The 21,263-nt window shown below is 37.6% G+C and overlaps 1 protein-coding gene across 8 annotated transcripts in view; it reads right to left on the reverse strand.

The window, feature by feature from the left end:
• Window positions 1-21,263, reverse strand: part of SEC24C (SEC24 homolog C, COPII component) — a 60,753-nt gene that overhangs the window by 8,061 nt on the left and 31,429 nt on the right. For all 8 annotated transcript variants that reach the window (XM_078391121.1, XM_020791166.3, XM_072994959.2 and 5 more), the window contains 10 exons: window positions 18,760-18,887; window positions 15,416-15,554; window positions 14,968-15,083; window positions 9,381-9,505; window positions 6,351-6,542; window positions 5,142-5,235; window positions 3,611-3,727; window positions 1,838-2,008; window positions 514-610; window positions 191-336 (listed from right to left, as the gene is read on the reverse strand). In XM_078391121.1, the coding sequence (XP_078247247.1) occupies window positions 191-336; window positions 514-610; window positions 1,838-2,008; window positions 3,611-3,727; window positions 5,142-5,235; window positions 6,351-6,542; window positions 9,381-9,505; window positions 14,968-15,083; window positions 15,416-15,554; window positions 18,760-18,887 (1,325 nt within the window). The remainder of the gene's footprint in view (window positions 1-190; window positions 337-513; window positions 611-1,837; window positions 2,009-3,610; window positions 3,728-5,141; window positions 5,236-6,350; window positions 6,543-9,380; window positions 9,506-14,967; window positions 15,084-15,415; window positions 15,555-18,759; window positions 18,888-21,263) is intronic.

Raw genomic sequence — 21,263 nt, forward strand, 5'->3', positions numbered from 1 at the left:
TGCGAAATACTTCAATCATTGCAAAACAGTCCCCACTGTTTTCTGTTTGACTTAACAAGGGTCCTTCAACTCTTGCATGCCCGAATACCACAACATATCTTAAGGCTGGAAATATTTAATATCTCAGCACAAAACTATATTCCTAAAGAATGGCACCCACTCCCCTTTATTACACTTCTCTGCAGTTCACCTGAATAAGTGCTCCACTTTCTTCATTCAGCTTATCATCATGTTTGAACTCCACTGTGATTGTTTTATCACAGTCTAGCCCTGCTAGCTCCACATCTGTTGTATTGCTCATATAGAAAGCTCCAAAGAAATCTGTTGCTCGAATACCTAGGAGGCAAGAGAAAACCCTTGGTTTTTTTTTGAAGGCATCTAAAAGGCTATGACTTGGCAAAAGGTGCTGATAGTACCAAGACAAACTGCACCCTAGCTTCAGCAGGTCTGAGCACCCCTGTGTGCTCTTAAGACACTGAGCTGCATATACACTATATGTTTACGTGTACTCACCGGTGCTCGTGCGCACCCTCATCACAGCATCAAAGCCCACTTCTTTCTGAACATCTCTTCGCAAATCATTCAAGAAGCGATCCTGATCTGTTTCCACCTAGTGTACACAAACAACAAATGGGTTGAAACTGCTGGCATGGAGGTGTCCTATGGACATTAGAGTCTTAGTGGCCTTCAGAACCAATATCTATCAGTTAAATACCCAGATAACGCACAAACACACTTGCAAATTTAAAGATCCTTAACAAGAACATCACTGCTCTATATTGCCTGCAAAAACAAGACCAGGAAAGAACGACAACACAAATGGTCAATATCAAAACTCAAGCTATCAATATCAAAACTCAATAGTAGAGTTAGAGATGAACTTGCAGTTTTAAAAAATGAAGTGAAAGCTGCTCTGAAAGCACTTGGAAGGAATAGATTACCAGGGTAGATCAAATACCTACAGAACTCAACCTGCCAAAATCCTAACAAGAATATGCCAACAAATACAGTGGTGCCTCGCTTAGCAATGTTAATTGGTTAAAAAAAACATCGCTATGGGAAAACATCGCTAAGTGAAACACCATTTCCCATAGGAATGCACTGAAAACCGGATAATCCATTCCAATGGGAACGGATTACCATCCTTAAGCAAAAATTGCCATAGGAAACATTGCTAAGCGAAATGCGGTTCCCCAATTGGAATGCATTGAATAGGTTTCAATGCATTTAAATGGTTTTGACAGGTCCGTTTTCGCTATTTTAAGTGTGTCTTAAAATGTTCAAAAACTGTTTAAAATGCTTGGAATCGTTAGTGTGCCCTGTAAAACCTTTGCAAACTTAATTTGGCTTTGTTCTGAGTCTTCGTTAATTTTTGGTGAATTTGTCCCCCCATTGGAATGCATTGAACTGTAGGATTGACAGCTGATTTCGCTAAACAGCTATTTCAATGGAACGGATTATCATCGTCTAGCGAGGCACCACTGTATTAAAATATTTATGAAATGTGAGGGGGTGTACTCACTTCTGTGATATACGTACTGTATGATAAAAATGTCTTAATGATTGCTTACTAAGCTAGTTTGGATTTGTATTTAAGCATATCAACCTGCACATGTCAGAGCAATCTTCAGGCAGGCCAATGTCTAAAAAGGTCACAAGAAAACCGCTCTTACTATAAACTGAATGCAGCCTGCGTAATCCCACATCAGACCAAGTTGGTTTAATAAAAAAGATTTTTACCTAGCTTGTTTTTTTTCCTTCTTCAAGATCAGCTATGACTACTGTCTACCAAAAATAACTTTTATTGAGCATGCATCAAAACTCAAGCAAACTATACCTGGAAAAAGGTGTACTTATAAAGGGAGCCACCTGTCTGGTAAGGAACCACTCCTAATGTAGCCACATCCAAATACTGATTTGGAAAAAGAAACAGATCCACACAGCAGCCTTGTGCTACGCATTCCTTGGCTAAATTGCTGTAGAAGCTTGTCTGAGGCTGAAACAATGTCTAGGAAATAAAAACAAGTAGACACAGAAATCAGAAAGGCTGCTGAGCAATTAGCATATACTTGTTTCTCAACTTCTGACAATATAACAGGTTCAGGACATCCCCCCAGTTCTTGCCATGTGACCAATAATAGAAAGGAAAATCAAGCATAATTTTTCCCCAGTCATTCTGCAACATTCACATGCTTCTGCCACATTTGGAAGCAACATACTCTGTCAACATTTGGATAAATATCTCACACAGACCAGGTTCCAAAATTCTTGATGACTATGCAACAATTCGGTTTTAGCAAAGTTCTTTAAAGTGGCCAGGCGAAAGGGAAAGAAATTTGGATGGGGACACCACTGGAATGTGTTTTTCTAAACTGTGTTTTAGTCCAAACAAGCATGTCCTCTCACAGACAAAATGGGGAAAGTATTTAAAAGCAGGAGTCACAAGCCAAAACAAAACAACTGATAGCATAGCTTGACTGGCTCAAATCCTGTTGCTTAGCATAGTAGGTTGCAACAGTACAGCTGCTGAATAAGTGGTACTTTGAAGGAGCCATCTCACCAAATCTCCACCAATTCAATGGAACTACTTTAGTTACAACTTACCATGCTGAGCAACAGGAATCCAGCCATTGTTGTAAATTGCTGTGCTTTAATTTAATAAGCTAACCTTGGGTGAGTTAGCTTGATTACCAAGAAAATGATCATAAAGAGAAGGTGAAAAGGACTAAAATAATGAAAAGCCACAACATGAATTTTCAAAGAGCAGATGTTGGATCTGTACACAGATGCCCTTGCTCAGAATGAGAGCCAGAAGTCTACACATAACCCTGTTGTGAGAAAAAGTAAGGTATCTACAAATTTTCTCTTTATAAATGCTATACAATGCAAGGTGATAAACAAAGCCTTTAGTACTACAGTAGCCAAGAGACACTGACTTGAAATCCTGCTGCTTAGCGTAAGAAAATTTATAACTTTCAGTCCATTCTTAACTAGCAAATAAAAACTATGTGGTGATTCCTGGGAGTGCACATGTCTGCATTAAGCCAATAGTGCACCAGGTACTTTCTATTTGACATTTAGGAACAGACTGAGATGTATTCATTTTCATATGCTAAGCAACAGGATTTCAGCCACTAATACTTAGAATGTTTACACTTGAAATTTGCTTCTCAGGTTTCATCTGCTGCTCTATTCTTCATAAAGTTTTTATTGTTGTTGCTTATCTCTGGTCGTCAATGGAGGAAAAAGGCAACCAAATATTTCCCTACTACCGTTTTCTTACTATAGGAATCCCCACATTGCTGTGTGTTTCAACAGGAGTTACAGCTGACAAAGGAATCCCTATAGCTTCTTGAACTGACAAGTTCCTTTGATGTTAAAACTGACTGTGGTGTTGAGAACCTCAGTCAGTTCTTGGAAAAGAAAGTAAGACGCTGGGAGTTGCTGGATACTAAAAGTACAGATTCTGTGCAGGCAGGAGCAGAGTGGTTAGGGAAGAAGGAATAATTGTTACTTAAGAAGGCATTTGGATCAACTCTGCAGTGTTTTCTCCCATCTTTCCAGCTGATAAAGAAAACCAGGTACAATCCACAGAGCACAGAACCCTCACCTTTTCTTTATCTGTATTTATCAGTTTCTTGTCATCTCTGTTCTTCAGCTTCCCTGGTGCCTCTGCAATAGGCAGGGATGTATGAAATATGAAGAGCTTTCCAGCACACTCTGCTGCCTGTAAGCAATCAAAAGGTCTTTGATTAGAAATAAAAATGGCAGATGAGAGACTCAGGGTTTTCAAAGATCCTTCTGTACATTTCCACACCATTAAAATATTAAAGATCTGTTTTATAAAAAGCTATTTGGTTTTTTACCTCATTCATCTTAAACGACAGCAGAACTATGGCACAAATTGTTCTAAAAGTGAGCTATAATATTAATGGTTTCCAAAGTGGTTGCCATGTTATCTATCTCAGCAAAAACAACAAAGTCCTGGGACACTTTAAAGACTAAATCTTTAAATCTGCTAGCCAAGCAGAGTAAGGATACTCATTCAACTGCTAAATAATATGTCAAAACATATGCAAATCCCACAGGTTCAATGGGCTTACTCTAGTTAGGCCATATCATCATATTTAGAGAGCCTATTAAGATGTAGCACATTTATTAAGATGTAGCACATCATATCTAGTTAGATGCCATATCATCATATTTAGAGAGCCTATTAAGATGTAGCACATTTATAAAACTATATTTATGCACTGTTGTCAGCTATGTAGATTTTTTAATTGTAACAATCTTACTGGTTTTCAACAACCCATATAAGATCACTACATAGTCTTCTATATGTTTCAAGAATATTTGGAAGAAGGTGAAACTCATAACAGATTCTAGTTATCACAAGCTGCCTTTCCTGATAATTACTGATGTCCACTGAACACTCCTTAGACATTAGATAGAGTAACTTGGTAGGTTTGCCAAGGTTACAGTTGACTCTTGAAAAGTGACACTGTTATGAGAAGTTGTATGTATGTATGTATGTATGTATGTATGTATGTATGTATGTATGTATGTATGTATGTATGTATGTATGTATGTATGTATGTATGTATGTATGTATTTATTTATTTATTTATTTATTTATTTATTTATTTTTACCCCGCCCCTCTAGACAATGTCTACTCGGGGCGGCTAAAGAAATATAGCACCACATTCTTGACTACTTTTCACCAACAGATCTGAAAGGGCCCAATGTAATAAATATTAGATAATTTACCTCTTTAAAGGGGAAAAACAAAAAACAAAAGTCTTATCATAACTTAAAGACCAATGCATTTATCACATCATATATTTTCATGGACTAGAACCCACATTGTACAATGCATGTTTTCCTTAGTTAGCAGATATACATTACGGGTACATGTCGCCAGTAAGAATTTAAAGTGCTGTAAGGTGCAACAGGTACATCAGGTCCACTATTCCTCTTTAAAAATTCTTACATGATGTGTACAACTGCAGTCCACAAAAGCTTAGATGGAAGAGTATTAGTTCTGTAATGAGCTGAACTCTAGTATTTGTCAGTTTTTAAACAGATTATTAGAAATAACATTAGGAAAAATGTTTAGACTGATGATTAACACCAAACATACCTTTAGAGCCTCCATGCCTGCCTGAATCACTGGTCCAAATACTGTTTCTGTCTCTCTTGTATCAGCAAACATTTCTGGTATCTGGTCCAGCAAACTGCAAGTCATGAAAATGAAAGTCGCACAGTATAATAAGTTTCACCATGTAAACTTCAGACAGAAACTGGCATTGTACTTTGTGGATTCAGGACAGTGCTGTGGTTATTTTGTGGTGTTGAGGAATCTTTTTCTTTCCTTCATCTATGTAATAGAACAGATCTCAAGGCAGGTACTTAACCTTGCAGCCTGCCTAATATTTTGTATATTCAAGGGCTAATAGAGTTCAGTTTCACTGTGTAAACTGTTCTAGAGAAAAGTCACTGTTTTATGGAGCTGTATCTTGGAATTCTTCTTCTCCTTGGTTTATCAGGGAGCTATGTGCTATGAGGTACAACAAGAGAAAACTAGAATGCTGATAATGGAAATGTCAAAACAAATTCAAGTGGCTACAGGAAGAAACACATTACCAAGCCTCCTTTTTTTGGTGGTGGTAACACTGAGGAAGCAACCACTTCTTCCTCAAGATGCTATCCAGCTGAGCTTTTCCTAAGTTGTCCAAGTCTACCTCAGCTTTGCTGATAGGCAGACATTAAAAAAACAAACAAACCTCAAAGCCCAATTGTAGCATTAAGGCTAAAGTCACTAGTATCTGCCTCAATCTTCTTCAGTAACTGTTTGGAACAGCTGTCAAATGAAGTGAGACAGGAAGTCATGAGAGAGAGGGCCTTTTTGATATTGCCACACCAGTCATGCACAATTTTCCCAGAGAGGTTTCCCTGAATGTGACTGTTTGCCCAGGCCTTTTAAACCCATACAGTTTAGACTCCTCAGTTTTAATTTTATCTGCTCTGGAATTTTGCTCCCTGGTCTAATGATGCCACTTCTGATTTTAGATTTATTTTGTACATAAATTGTTTTTATATTTATTTTTTTGAGAGAGGGAAAAAAAGTAAAGCAGAGCTATGAGAACAACTGCTTCACTTTCCCCCAACTGCCACCAGACTGCAGAGTTGAGGGACAGAAGAGATATTTCCTTTCTTCACCCACCTATACCCATACATTGATTACTATATGTTCATGCACATAATACACTGTCTTTCTGTAGCTTAAAATCAATAAAAAGAGAGCAAGAGCTACTATAAAGAGCATGGTAAGATGCCAACTTCTATTTACCTGGTAAAAACTGTGCGAGACTCATTCACATTCACCAAGAAACCATCAAGCAGAGGTACAAACATGTCTGCTACATCTGACACAACCATCATTTGTGGCTGTGCCAGGGAGCTCTTCACATTATAGAAGTGCAGAACTTTGTTGTAGGTGACAAAGCCCACACGGATGGCTGACTCTTCCATGTTTCCTTCTCTGTTTAAAAACAAATACATGAAGTTATTAAGTATACCCTGAAATGGCCCCGTATAGTCAAGCAGAATAAGTTCAATCATATGGGGGGGGGTGCTGATAAGTACTGAGCCTTTCCCAGAAAAAATTGAGCTAGGAAGCTGTAACTGCCACACTATTCTACATATTCCCCCAGGAAGTCAATGCACTTGCAACATCTGTCCTGCAGCTTCTAAAGTCCCTGCAAATAAAATTCTTCTGACTGCTGGTGTAACCACTCATTTGCAGCATTAGTTGCCTCCAGAATACTCCCAAATTGTTGTCCCTTTAAGTGTTTTTTGAGTTTGGGGAACAGATAATAGTCAGAAGGAGCCAGGTCAGGAGAATAGGGTGGATGGGGCATCACTTGAGAGCCTAAGGACATCAGTTTTGCCATTGTTTCACCTGCAGTGTGTGACAAGGCATTGTCATACATCAGGATGACACCTTTGGAGAGCCTTCCTCAACGTTTTTCCTTGATGTCTTGCCTCAACTTCGTCAATAAAACACAGTAATATTTTGCATTGATGGCTGAACCCTGTTAGAGGTAGTCCACCAGCAGAACTCCCTTCTCACCCCAAAAAACTGTTGCCATTTGCTTTCGCACCGACCTTTGCACTCAGAACTTATTTGGCCTGGGGGAACCACTGTGCCTCCATTCCTTAGACTCTTCCATTGTCTCAGGATCAGAATAGTAGATCCATGTCTCCTCACCAGTTACCAGTTTTCCCAGGAAATCTGACTCATTTGTTGCAAAAAGTTCCCAAACAGCCACCGATGACTTCACATGTTTCCTCTTTTGTTCGGTTGTCAAACGTTTGGGGATCCACTTTGCTGCCAGCTTTCTCATTTCCAAGTCGTTGTGGATAATGGCACCAACTCTCTCACATGATATTCTCAGATATATAGCAATACTTTTGGCTGATATTTGACGGCCCTCCATGATCATGTCATGGATGGCATTCACATTTGCAGGCACAGAGACAGAAAAAGGCCTTCCACTGGGTTTCTCACTTTCAACACTGAAATGGCCAGTTTTAAAATTGACAATCCAACGTTTAACTGTTGCTTAACACTTAAGGGCCATTGTCACCCATAGTTTGTGACACTTCATCCTGGATCTGCTTTGCACCTTTCCCTTGTAGAAACAGGAACCTCGTTATGGTCCTATGCTCTTCCACACTGAACTTTTCTGGAGGTGTCGCCATGTTCAATCTGGACCGGAAAATGAAAGATGTTAAAATAATAGGTAGTTGATTTTGCACCACTGAATATAGGCAAATTGGCCAATACAGCCTGCAATGTATAGCTTCTTAGCTCAATTTTTCCTGGGAAAGGCTCAATACTTATCAGCACCCCCTTGCAATGGCATCAAGAGATGGTTTGGTTTCTGCCTCTACTGAACAAGTTCTACAACAAGAGCTCAAGTGAACTCACAGCAGAGAATAGAACTGCCAGATATCTATTCCAGATAACAATTACTATTCCAGATAACAATTCTCTAAATTAATTAATGATCTGTTGTTGTTTAGTTGTTTTCGACTCTTCGTGACCCCATGGACCAGAGCACACCAGGCCCTCCTGTCTTCCACTGCCTCCTGGAGTTTGGTCAAATTCATGTTGGTAGCTTCAATTACACTGTCCAACCATCTTGTCCTCTGTCGTCCCCTTCTCCTCTTGCCTTCACACTTTCCAACATGAGGGTCTTTTCCAGGGAATCTTCTCTTCTCATGAGATGGCCAAAGTATTAGAGCCTCAGCTTCAGGATCTGTCCTTCCCGTGAGTACTCAGGGTTGATTTCCTACAAAATGGATAGGTTTGTTCTCTTTGCAGTCCAGGGGACTCTGAAGAGTCCCTTCTAGCACCACAATTCAAAAGCATCAATTCTTCATGGTCCAGCTCTCACTTCCATACATTGCTATCAGAAAAACCATAGCTTTGACTATGCGGACCTTCGTTGGCAAGGTGATGTCTCTGCTTTTTAAGATGCTCTCTAGGTTTGTCATCGCTTTCCTCCCAAGAAACAGGCGTCTTTTAATTTTGTGGCTGCTGTCACCATCTGCAGTGATCATGGAGCCCAAAAAAGTAAAATCTGTCACTGCCTCAATATCTTCCCCTTCTATTTGCCAAGAGGTGATGGGACCAGTGGCCATGATCTTAGTTTTTTTGATGTTGAGCTTCAGACCATTTTTGCACTCTCCTCTTTCACCCTCATTAAGAGGTTCTTTAGTTCCTCCTCACTTACTGCCACCAGAGTGGTATCATCTGCATATCAGAGGTTGTTGATGTTTCTTCCAGTAATCTTAATTCTGGCTTGGGATTCATCCAGTCCTGGTCTTTCGCACAATGTATTCTGCATACAGTTTAAATAAGCAGGAGGACAATATATAGCGTTGTTGTACACCTTTCCCAATTTTGAACCAATCAGTTGTTCCATATCCAGTTCTAACTGTTGCTTCCTGTCCCACATATAGATTTCTCAGGAAATAGATAAGGTGGTCAGGTACTCCCATTTCTGTAAGAACTTGCCATAGTTTGTTGTGGTCCACACAGTCAAAGGCTTTTGCATAGTCAAAGAAGCAGAAGCAGATATTTTTCTGGAACTCTCTGGCTTTCTCCATAATCCAGCACATGTTAGCAATTTGGTCTCTAGTTCCTCTGCCCCATGAACAGAAACAAAAGGCTAAAATTAATGATTACAATTCTCTAAATAAATTAATGGGGAATCAAATATGGAACTTCTGCTCAAGATCTCCTAGGAATCTTGCTTCACAGTTTCATCCTGTTTCAAGCTCTCATCACCTCAACCTCATCTACAGTTACCTGGGCAAGTAATCTAGGAGAGTCTTCAGCTCTTCACAGATCAGCCTTACCAGGCCGCTTCTTATCGCGTTGTACGATACATCAATCATGAAAATAAAAGCAGGGGGGTTGGGATACTTGTTGTTCTGAAGAATAGGGAGGGGGGGAAACACTGTTAGTAAAGTTATCATCCTCATCATGTATTACTAACATAATAATGTATTTCAGTGCTAGCATAACGTACACATGTCACCATTCAACAGTCCTATTTGCAGTGAGTTACACAACATGGAGATCTTTGGGCTTCTAATCTTGCCCTAATGTACCAGTTTGTTAATCTGCAAAATATACTCAAGCAATTTGAATCAATGTTATCACCAAACTGTAACAAAGCAATATGAAGAAAGCTGGTAGAACATATGTCACAAATAAGAGTCTACCTTATGAGCTAAAATGCAGAGGATGGCTTTTTAAATCATTTGAGCTCCCCTCCCAGGAAAACTGAAAGGCTGAGGATCTTTTAAAATATTTAAAGATATTTGGATTGGGTGGGGAAAGAAATTAGACAAAGGTGGCACTCAAGATTTTTGAAAATGCACATTTTTGGCTGTTTTAAGCAGTTAAATGTTAATAATAATAAAAAAGTGTAAAATGTTATACTATCTACACATGATGTTTTTGGGATGGAATGGAGAAATCAAAAAATAGAAAGAGAAGGAGAAGTGGCTAGATGCCCTAGAAACAGAAACAATAACAAGAACTTTCCACAGCTCACATCCTGAAAGGGATTATTTGTGTTTAAAACTTCAACACAGGCTGAATTTAACAATGGGTAGTCACGCTATTAGGTAGTAAACAGAAAACCACTTTCTGCTTGTACTTCCTCAGGTTCTAGTTTGAAACAGCCAACAGTGGCAACTTGGTACAATATTAAAGATTGTATTATATTATTTCAGCCAACATAACAATCATGAAGATATTTTTCCCCTTGGACAGATAATTGATACAATCCTGTTTTGTCTGGTGCTTGAAACATTTAGTTTAAAGGAGAAAACTGTTTATGATCGGAATGATATTCTCCAAAGAAACACAATATTGAGCAAGAAGGTAAAAAAATAATCACTTGAAGGATATTTGAAGGGTAATGAAAGGTGAGGAAAGAAGATATTCTTACTTTTCAGCAGTATATAATAGTTATTCCAGAATAGATTTCATATTCACATCTCAAGATCTAATTCCTAAGATAGTTAATACTGAGATTGATTCTATAAAAATAACAAATCATGCTCTGAGGTCAATGGAGATTGAGATTAAAAAAGATTATAAAGACTCTAAAAGACGGAGAATGGATATTTTCCAGTACCCAGAGGTAACAGAAAAGAGAAAGAAAGAAAGGTTAAAATTATGGACAATAAATGAAGCAGGAGGTACGAAATTAGGCCTGTTGTGGGACGACACGATGAAAGCAATTTCAAGAGGAATAAGAATAAGGGAATCCTGTAAATTGAAAAAAATTGAATATGAAAAAACTGGAAGAATTGAGAAATTTAGAAAGCAAGTTTTAAAAGAAAAAGATAGAAGGATATAGGCAGAAATTCATGCAAAGAGAAATGAACTAGAAAACTTAGAGATAGAGAAAGTTCAGAGAGATTTGATGTATATAAAGAGGATTTGTTTTGAATTTAGCAATAAAAATACAAAATTATTAGCTAGAATGTGTAAAAATAGAAGATTAAAAACACGATTGGGGTCATTAAAGAGAGAACAGGTAAGAGGTGTAATATAATGAAAGATAAATTGAAGATTTTTCAAGAATTTTATCAAAAATTATATAAAGGAAACAATGTACTGAAAGAGAATATAGTAAATTATATAAATGAGAATTTAAAAACTAAATTATTAGAATGTGATAAAAGAATATTAGAAAAAGAAATTAAAGAAGAAGAAATTGCTGAAGTCATTAATAAACTGAGAAATGGATGGATGGATGGTTTTATTTATTTATTTATTGGATTTATATCCCGCCCTTCTAGACAAAAGTCTACTCAGGGATTGGGTCCAGAATATTATAAACATACATCTTAGTTCCATTTTGATACCTAAGCTAAAAATGTTTTATAATAAAATATTGGAAGGAGAGACAGGGTCATCTCGGAAACACTCATTAATGATTCTTATCCCAAAACCCAACAAGGATCTAACAGATCCGGGATCTTATAGGCCTATATCTCTAATAAATCAAGATGCTAAGATTTTTACTGCTATATTAGCAAATAGATTAAGCAGATTTATAGCAAATTATATTAAAGAGGATCAATGTGGTTTTATAAAGGGAAGACAAATGGATAATTTAACTAGGCAAATTTTGAACATTATATATGAGGTAGAAAAAGAAAAAAACAAAGGCAACTGTTTTATCACTAGACATATTTAAGGCCTTTGACTGTGTGGAATGGCCAACATTAAAGCTGCTTATAAAGGGTTGGGGATTTGTATTCGCGAATACTTTCACGGATCTAATGATTGTTGGGGGTTTTTTGGGCTCTTCGGCCATGTTCTGAAGGTTGTTCTTCCTTGGGGATTTTGTAGAAGATTTATTGGGGTTACAGATCAATTATATTCAGATAATTTTTCAGAAGCAATAGTTAATGATGGTTTAACAGAACAGATTTTTAATTGGGCCAAGGTACAAGACAAGGCTGACCACTTTCACCAATATTGTTTTGTATGGTTATAGAACTGTTAGCTAATGCAAAAAGAAATGAATTAATTAAAGGATTGGGTAAAAATGATGCAAGTGAGATTAATTTATTTGCTGATGATTCATTATTAACCATTAAACCCATTAGAAAGTATGGATAAAATTGAAAATCATTTAGAAAAATTTGGGGAAATAACAGAATTAACTATTAACTGGAAAAACACAAATAATGATATTTAATTACAATAAATATGAACAAGATGGTTTTAAAATGTGTAACTATATTAAATATTTAGGTATAAATATAGTTAAAGTGACTCAAAAATTAAAGGAGCAAAATTTTACCTAATTAAAAAACGATATTAAAGATAAATTGCAGAAATATTCTAAATTGAAACTATCGTAGTTTAGGAGAATCGCTATGATCAAAATGAAAATATTACCAAAATTACTTTTTTATTCAGGATGCTCCCAATACAATTAAAAGAAGATTTTAAGTACTGGCAGGGATTAATTAATGGATTTGTATTCAAGGTAAAAATCAGGAATAAATAAAAGGCTCAAAAATGGAGATTTAGGTATTCCTAATATAAAAATTATTATATAGCGAATCAACTAAGATTTATTGGCGATATTATATATAACAAAGGAAGGTTAATTTAGTGGGATATGGAATCTTCAGAAATAAATGGGAATATTGAAAAATATTTTTTAATGTAGTAAAAAGAAATCCAATAAATCAGGTGAACAACCCTTTTTTAAGAAACATGTTAAATGTCTGGAATAGATATAGAAAGAAGTTACATCCCTTTACTTCACCACTAAAATTAGTGACCGAAATAGAAACTTTCCCAGCAAACTTGAAGGGTTCAGCTGATTTGTTTAAGGATAAGAAAGTTGCCAGTTGAAGGATTGGATGATTAAAATGAGATCGAAGATCAGATTATAGTTAAACTTCAAACTAATAAACTATCATGGTATGATTATATCCAATTAGATAATTAGATAAATGAATGGTTGAAAACTAATGGCAAATGTAGAGAATGGACTAAGTATGAAGAATTTCTATCATCACATGAAGACATGCAGAAAGATGCTTTGAAGAAGGGAGAAGTAAGTAGAATTTATAAACTAATTTTGGAACAAGAAGAAAAAGACTGAAATAGAAGGCTTGAAATCAATTTGGGAACATGATTTAAAAACAGAAATTAAAACAGAGGATTGGACTAAAATTTGGAAGAGGAGCGTTTTAAGATTAATGTTGGTAAGAATAAAGGAACAAATTTTAAAAATTAGTTTAAGGTGGTACATAACTCCGGTGAAATTGAACACAATTCAGACTATTCTAAGGCCTGTTGGAAATGTGAGGAAGAAATTGGCATGTATTATCATATGTGTTGGGGAGTGTAAATTGATTCAGAAATTTTAGAATCTGATTTTTAAGGAAATATGTGATATATTTGGAAAAGATATCGAATTTAATTCTAAAATTGCTTTGTTGTCAATCAATTTTTTATAAGATAGAACTTGATTATTCCTCAAAGGAATTGATTTCCAATTTTATGACAAGTGCTAGACTATTAATAGCTAGATTCTGCAAAGATAAAAATGATGTTAAATTAGAAGATTGGTATAATGAAGTTTGGGACATTGCATTAAATGATAAATTGACTACTGAACTTAAGATGAAAAGAGGGGAAATAAGTTTAAATGTTTCATGCTATGTGGGCTGGATTTATTGAATTTGTATTAGTGAAAGGAAAGGGTAAAACCTCTAAGCAACAATAAATACAATTTTAAAAAGGAAGTTCGTAATAAAAATTATTCCTCCAAATGGTTCCGTAGGTTTGGGGGTGCGCTGTGTTTTAGACTGTATTAGTAAGCATTTTGTATTTTTGTATTTGTTTTGAAAAAATTTTTAAAATGCCAATTTTGGACCTTTAAAAGCTCCCCTGCCCCAAACCCTGAGGCTCCCCAAAGCTTTCCAAGGGCAAAATGGGGCCCAAGGGAGCATCAGAACATAAAACAACAGGAAGCTTTTAATGAGTGTAAATTATATGTTTTTGGTGTCTGATCCAACATGCACCAGTTACACATCAAGATTTTGCCCAATGAGATAGTATCAAAAAAGCACCAAAACCCGAACCATAAATATGAATTATTTAGTGTTTAGCTTGAGCAGCAGTCCTATACAGTGGTGCCTCGCATAACGAGCGCCCCGTTTAACGACAAATCCGCACAGCGATGCGGATTTTGCCATCGGAAAAGTGATCACATTGCGATGGTTTATATGGCTAAATATTGCATTGCGATGATCAGTAAGCGTTTCGCTTACCGATCTTCACATTGCGATGTTTTAGAAACAGCTGATTGGTGGTTCCAAAATGGCCACCGGAAGAAAAAAATGGCCACCCGCAGCATTTTCGCACCCTTTCCCTCGCATACTGGGTGGCGAAAATGGCGGCCGTATGGAGGATTTCTGCATAGCGGTGAGTTTATCCCCCATAGGAACGTATTAAACGGGGTTTTCCGTTCTGTATAGCAACGATTCCGGATAGCGACAATTTATCCGGAACGGATTATCGTCACTTTGTGGGGCACCACTGTTCCCAATCTGTCTGGGTAGCTACATTTAACCCTTTCTTTACCACTATCAGATCCCAAGTATCTACCCCTTGATGTTTCCACCCTTTACTTCTGTTGATCTCCTCCAGCTCCTGTGTATCTGTGCTCCGGTGTTCTTTCTTAGGAGGAGAAGGTGGTGGGGTTGTCTGAGTCTCCCTATTAACCGCGGGGAGCGGCGGCACCCCTAAAAACGCCTCCTATCTCTGCTCTGGGGCTCCACAGTAAGTTGATACAGGACTGCAGGCTTACTAACCACTGCCATGTGCTTATAAGTGGTCCTACCTTGCAGTAGTCAACGGTTGCCAAGAACTCATAGGATCCCAAAGATAACTCAGGTCTGTCATAGTAGTCCACTCGCCTCCCTGTGTGATCCAAGTGCTGGAAGTAGTGAGATGGCACTGGAAAAGTGGAGGAGTTCAACAGCTTAAATAAAAATACATTTTCCTATAGGGGTTAACGATACTTGTACAAGTTCAATCAGAAGGGGCAAAAACTGCTCAACAACAAAATCAGAAGCATATGTAATCTTTGGGTCAAGTACCAAAATTATCTGTCCAGAATATAAGACAGAGGGCAATGCAACGATCAACATTTAAACTTATAATAGTCCATCTTCAGGGTCTGTTATGTGATTATGCCACTGGATAACCTTTCGGCACTCCTTTGCAACAGACACAGAACCACTTCCCTCCTCATCTTCCCAACATGCATCTTAGTAGAAAAACCTTACCCTCAGTGATACAGCTACAGAAACAGCACTGAAATCTTCTTCCACCTTCAATAAATTGCATAAAGGGACACATATAGGCTTTGCACCTATTGCACCGGATGGGGCCTGATTCTCCATGGTCTACCAAATAAGGAGGAGTCTGGAAAGAAAGACAAAATAAGAATACTAGGGCTATTTAAAGCAACTTTCCTTTTCTTCTCCAACAGATGATATATCAAAGCATGCCTCCTGCACTTTGCTCTAACATTCCTGTGAGCTAAACAACAAGCCTTTCACTACATCTGTCCCATAATGTATGATCAGCCATGTAAAACTATACCAAACACTAAAGCCTACATCTTCTTCGGGTGAGGAAAAGGAGAGGAGAGAGAAAAACAACCCTTCTCTGAAAATCCTATTGCCACCCCAAAACTAACAACCGTTAAATTAATCCCATTTAGGGAAGTAAACCCATTTAATCTTTTATCACAGGAAGCTGTGTGACAAAATACACCTTGGGAATAAGACACAAGCATCAGCATCATTCTTACAAATGGCTCTGATGTTTTGCTATTTAGCACCTCTTATTTACAGGTGACCAGAAAGATCATACATAGTGTGATCCATTTAGTTATGTTTAACAAAGAGAATGATAAAAACCTTTACAGAACTTAACTTCCGCAGACACAAGAAAATTTAGTTTCACACAGTTGTTCATTAGGGCACAAGTTATATATACAAGCTCTTTCTGAACCAGTTTCTATATGACTAAACACTGGACAAAAGAAACACAAATGTATCAGTTTTATTCTTACTGGAGAACTAAAATCAAAGTTTCTAGAAAAATGTAGTGTAGTATCATTGCTGAGGCTACAGAAGTAACCCAGGAGGCAACATGCTACCCCATTTTAAGGCCTCCAAAGTCCACTTGCACTAAGGAACAAATATCTCAGAAAGACAGGTGCTACATTTCAACCATTCTGAAAGTTGTTTTTTGCTTCAACACCCTTCCTTCCATATACTTCTAAACATTAACTCATTTAGAGTGTCCAATTTCCCTTAGCAGGTGCAGGACACAGCTGTCCAACAAGTTCCTGAACGCTGGAGGCAAATGTAGCCAGTTTTAAAAAAGGCTCGTGTAGCCAGGCTTTGTTTGAAGATAGCTGAAGTCTTCTGGCTAACCATCACAAATTGCTTGTACAGTGGTGCCTCGCTTAGCGATTGCCTCGTTTAACGATGTATTCGCTTAGCAATGAGGTTTCTGGAGCGATTTTGCGCTCCGTTTAACGATGTTCCCTATGGGGAAAATTCGCGTAGAGATGTTCGGGACCTTGCCTCGCTTAGCGATGATAGTTTTAGGTCCCCTGTTTCGCTCAGCGATGTTCCGTTTTTGCTATTTTTAAAGTGTCTTAAAAGGTTCAAAAACGGTTTTAAATGCTTGGAATCGTTAGTGCACCTTCTAAAATGTGTGCAAACTTAATTTGGCTTTGTTCTGACTCTTCGTTAATTTTTGATGAATTTTCCTCCCATTGAAATGCATTGAACCCGATTTTGACAGCTGTCAAACGGGCACTTCAATGCTTTCCAATGGGGGAGAAAAAAAATTCACCAAAAATTAACGAAGAGTCAAAACAAAGCCAAATTAAGTTTGCACACATTTTAGAAGGTGCACTAATGATCCCAAGCATTTAAAACCGTTTTTGAATCTTTTAGGACACACTTAAAATTGCAAAAACGGACATTGCAAAACCTTTGAAATGCATTGAATAGGCTTCAATGCATTCCAATGGAGGATACATTATTTCGCTTAGCGATGTTTCCTATGGGGATTTTCGCTTAATTAACCGGTTCTCAATGCATCTCTATGGGAAAACGTGTTTCCCTTAGCGATGTTTTCCCATAGCGATGTTTTTTTTGGAACCAATTAACATTGTTAAGCGAGGCACCACTGTATCTCTCCCCAGAAAGCATCTAGTTTCTACACCAGCAGATTAGCAGACTGGGACAGTTAATTTTTAATTCAATATCACTTTGTGCTAATGAAGAATCTGTATATCACATTTTTCTACGGAAAACACTTTCTGCAAATATGATGGCAAAAATCCAGTAGTAACTCACAACTAAAGCAGTCCCATTTAATCAGGGCACTTATGGGAGAGTCCAATCACCAAATCATCATTGATTCAATGGGTCTACTCTAGCTGTGACTTACTACTGGATTTCCACCAATGCACTGAGTAGATAAAACAGACGGCAATTATTTTGCACATCAAAGGTGGCTAATGCATTTTATTTTGTTGTTGTTCTGTAGCGTGACCCATGGCAAAACAATGCAGATACCAAGTGCTTCATTCATCACTCATTTCTATGAAAGACAGTAAAGCCAGGGATTCACAAGGTCAACGTAAATTTTGATTCAACGTAAACCAGCCTCCATATAATGTGAGCACAAGAAACATGGACAAAACAGGAACTGCCTATTATTTCTAACATTTAATATTCATGGCTATCAACATACCCATGATCTTAAAAACATGCATGCGTACATACGCACACCGTCCACTGCCTATGAAGAACCAGGCACAGGAAATTGTTTTTTTTCCTCCCTCCCAGAAAGAACTCAGCTTTTCTCCTTACTTCCTTCTCCACTTCTTTTTCCTTCTGTACTCTGTATACTAAACTGTGAGCCTGTAAGGATGGTCTTGCCTTCTAATCACCCTATAGCACCGATAAAACTGCAGCACTCTGATAGTGACAACTTATCAGCCTCACCACAACCATCACTGTCCCATCTCCTCAACTGGCAGCAAAAGCATAAAGTTGTGTTCAAAAATAAAACCTCCTCCTAGTACAGAGTTTATTTCTTTCAATGGCTCTTTTCAAAAAGAACAGCAAATAAATTCAGCAAAGTCCTCTTCTTCATTTATAGATTCAGTAAGTGCCAGGAGACACCAGAAACTACAAGGTTTGTGCCCTATGAAATATGACGTAAACTACACAATCAGGAAATGGCTATTGTCTTGTGAAACTTCACATTAATGGGTTTTCATCATAAAACATAGCACTGTGAAACAGAAGAAGAAATGAAATAGAAGGAAATGAGACAAATCTACCAAAGTGCAACTAACAATAGATTAATTATATTATGTAAAACCAGTAAAAAATAACGCTAATATAGATAGTGCTTAGCTAATAATTTTCTTTGATCAGATACAGAAAATTCTATCACCTATAGTTTGGAACATATCTATGTGAGTTATTTAGGGAAGTTCAACAAATAAAAATTAAAGATAAGCACCAAAAATTGAAACAAGCAATACTTACTGTATACATAAATTTTTAATCTCCTGTTCATTCACCCTTACCTCTTCTGTAGGAAGTGTGGCCAATGGTTTTATGACTGCAGCAAGAGGAACTTGAGACTGTTTAGCCATATCTGAAGTGCAGGGGATATTATAGGACGTACATCTTATGTAGCGGGGACTTGCATTACCTGAAGAAGTAAAAAAAAATCTATCTATACATCTGTATCAAACTGATAGGATTTATTTATGTGACTACTACTAATCCATAAGAGCTAACAGTCACATAAAAATCAATATAGGCCAGAAAATTTGCTCAATCAAACCAAGTAAAGCAGTAAGGTAATAAAACTCAACAAACATCAACAAAAGGTTTCTGCTTGATTCCATATAGATACTGTTTTGAGATTTCCTTTTAGATTTGGTGATGGATTTGTCACCCAATGTGAGTGGTGGACCAGGACACAGGAGACCTCGTTTGAAATCCCCACTTGTATTTATTTTTATTTATTTATTTATTGTATTTATGCCCCGCCTATCTAGTCATTTCGACCACTCTAGGCGGCTTACAACATAAGGATAACAAGTTCTAAAAAAGGATAACAAGTTCTTGGCCATGGAACCTCACTCGGGGCTGTGCAGCACTCCCGAATATCTCACTTAATTTGAAAACTATTAGGGTGGTTATAATTCAGATGTGATTTGTCAAGACATCACACACAGGCAGAGGATGTCTCAGGAAATAGCAAACTGCAGTACTGCAGATTTTATTAGATTGCAACTCCCAGCATCCCTCTCCACTGGCTATCCTGGTTAGTGAAGTTTCAGGCCGACAATATCTGGACAATCCCTGCATACAGAAATTGTTTTAAATAAATAAAGAGCTGGGACAGAGCAAAATCATTTTAAAAAGGGAACAATGCCATTTTAAAAAAGGGAACTACTACCCACTCAACCTCTTGGCAAACAGAACCTTTATCCAGGAGAAGGTACTCCTATATGAGCACATTCTGTGGGGACATTATGTTAAGATTTCCTGATGTTTCATAGCTAAGACAAATCTGTTTAAATCAAGAGATGTCAAACATGTGCCCATAATTTAAAGCAGAAGCAGAAGGTTGGTTATTGCCACCAAGTCACCAGATTTTGGCAGGCTTAGGGTGACTGTGGTCTCCAATAAGTCCGGATTGGTGAAACAGCCTTCAGACATACCAACATTACCTTTTCTGGTCTAGAAAAGTTCCATCCTCTGATGGCTAACAGAAAAATTAGAGCTGGCCAAAGGAACCGTAAAGAACAAGCAAATCTACCTGCAAAAGCAACTTGGAGCATTCATAGTTTCCAATTCATGCATCAGACTGTAGCCCTACATCATATCATAAACATTTTTCAAAGGTTCCTGAAATCAAGATCAGCAATGGCAGGATAGTACAAAGTGATGGAAGAAGAAAAACCCCATTCATTGAACTAAATTCCATTTGAAATTTGTTGGATCTAAGCCTAGAAATTACGCCTTTCGCCTTATTTGTCCATAAACACAGATGAATTTCACATCCAATCAAACTTCTTTGAAAACTGAGTTCTTGGGTTGGATCAATCAATTATAATTTGGGGGATGTCATCTGAGCTGACTTCTGACCAGAAGTTCTCATGGAATTAAAAAATAGCGAACATGAAACTGAACACTAAAAATGCACTAAGCACCCAAACCAGAAATCAACTATCAAAGATAAAATAGCCTATACAATTCTTCATCACAAAACCAATGCTATCTATTAGCTGAATAAAAAGGGGTCCAGCAAGAAATATGTGGATAACTTGGAAAGTTTTGACTCTGTGACTTTAGGGAAGGGTTCAAGCAGTCATGTCTCAAGCTGCCATCCAGTTCATAAAGAAAATAATAATCCTGTAATCAAAACAGCTTCTTGTACGCAAAATTATTGTGTACTGTAGATTCCAGTATAGCTTCTGTCTGTGTTGATCACAACAATCTATGGATAATTCTAAAAGCAGTGGGATTCCATAGTATTTGATTGCCTTGACACTCAACACAAGAGGTGCTCAATCAAATGAAGCCTGAACTTCCATAAAAACTAGAATGACTAAACTGATGTTACTGTACATTGAGCATAGCATGTGAAGACAAGACTTGCTGGAAAAAAACAATAATGGTTGGAATCCTCTGGGTATTTGCATAAAGTTTATGTAACTTGCCACACTTAACTGTGGCTGACCAACAAACTGCCCAGGTGCATTTTAGTGGTGCAGTGCAGCTGGGCTCATGCCCAGTCATGCAAACAAGATGTGATCCCATACTTCGATTAGCAAGTTACGCAAACCTTGTCAAAGTTAGGTAGACAGTAGGAACAGCATAAAAGCCAGTGTGATACAGTGGACAGAATGTCAGACTAAGTCTCAGGAGATCTGGATCCAAATCCTTCCTCAGCCATGAAAATTCACTGGAGGGTGGCAATGTGGTAAACCACTCCTTGAACACCTAACATACCTCGAAGATTCCAGAAGGGTTGCTAAAGGTCAGATGCAACATGACAACACTAAGAAAGATG

This window comes from Pogona vitticeps, chromosome 3 (assembly GCF_051106095.1).
Source record: "Pogona vitticeps strain Pit_001003342236 chromosome 3, PviZW2.1, whole genome shotgun sequence".
Lineage (NCBI taxonomy): Eukaryota > Metazoa > Chordata > Lepidosauria > Squamata > Agamidae > Pogona > Pogona vitticeps.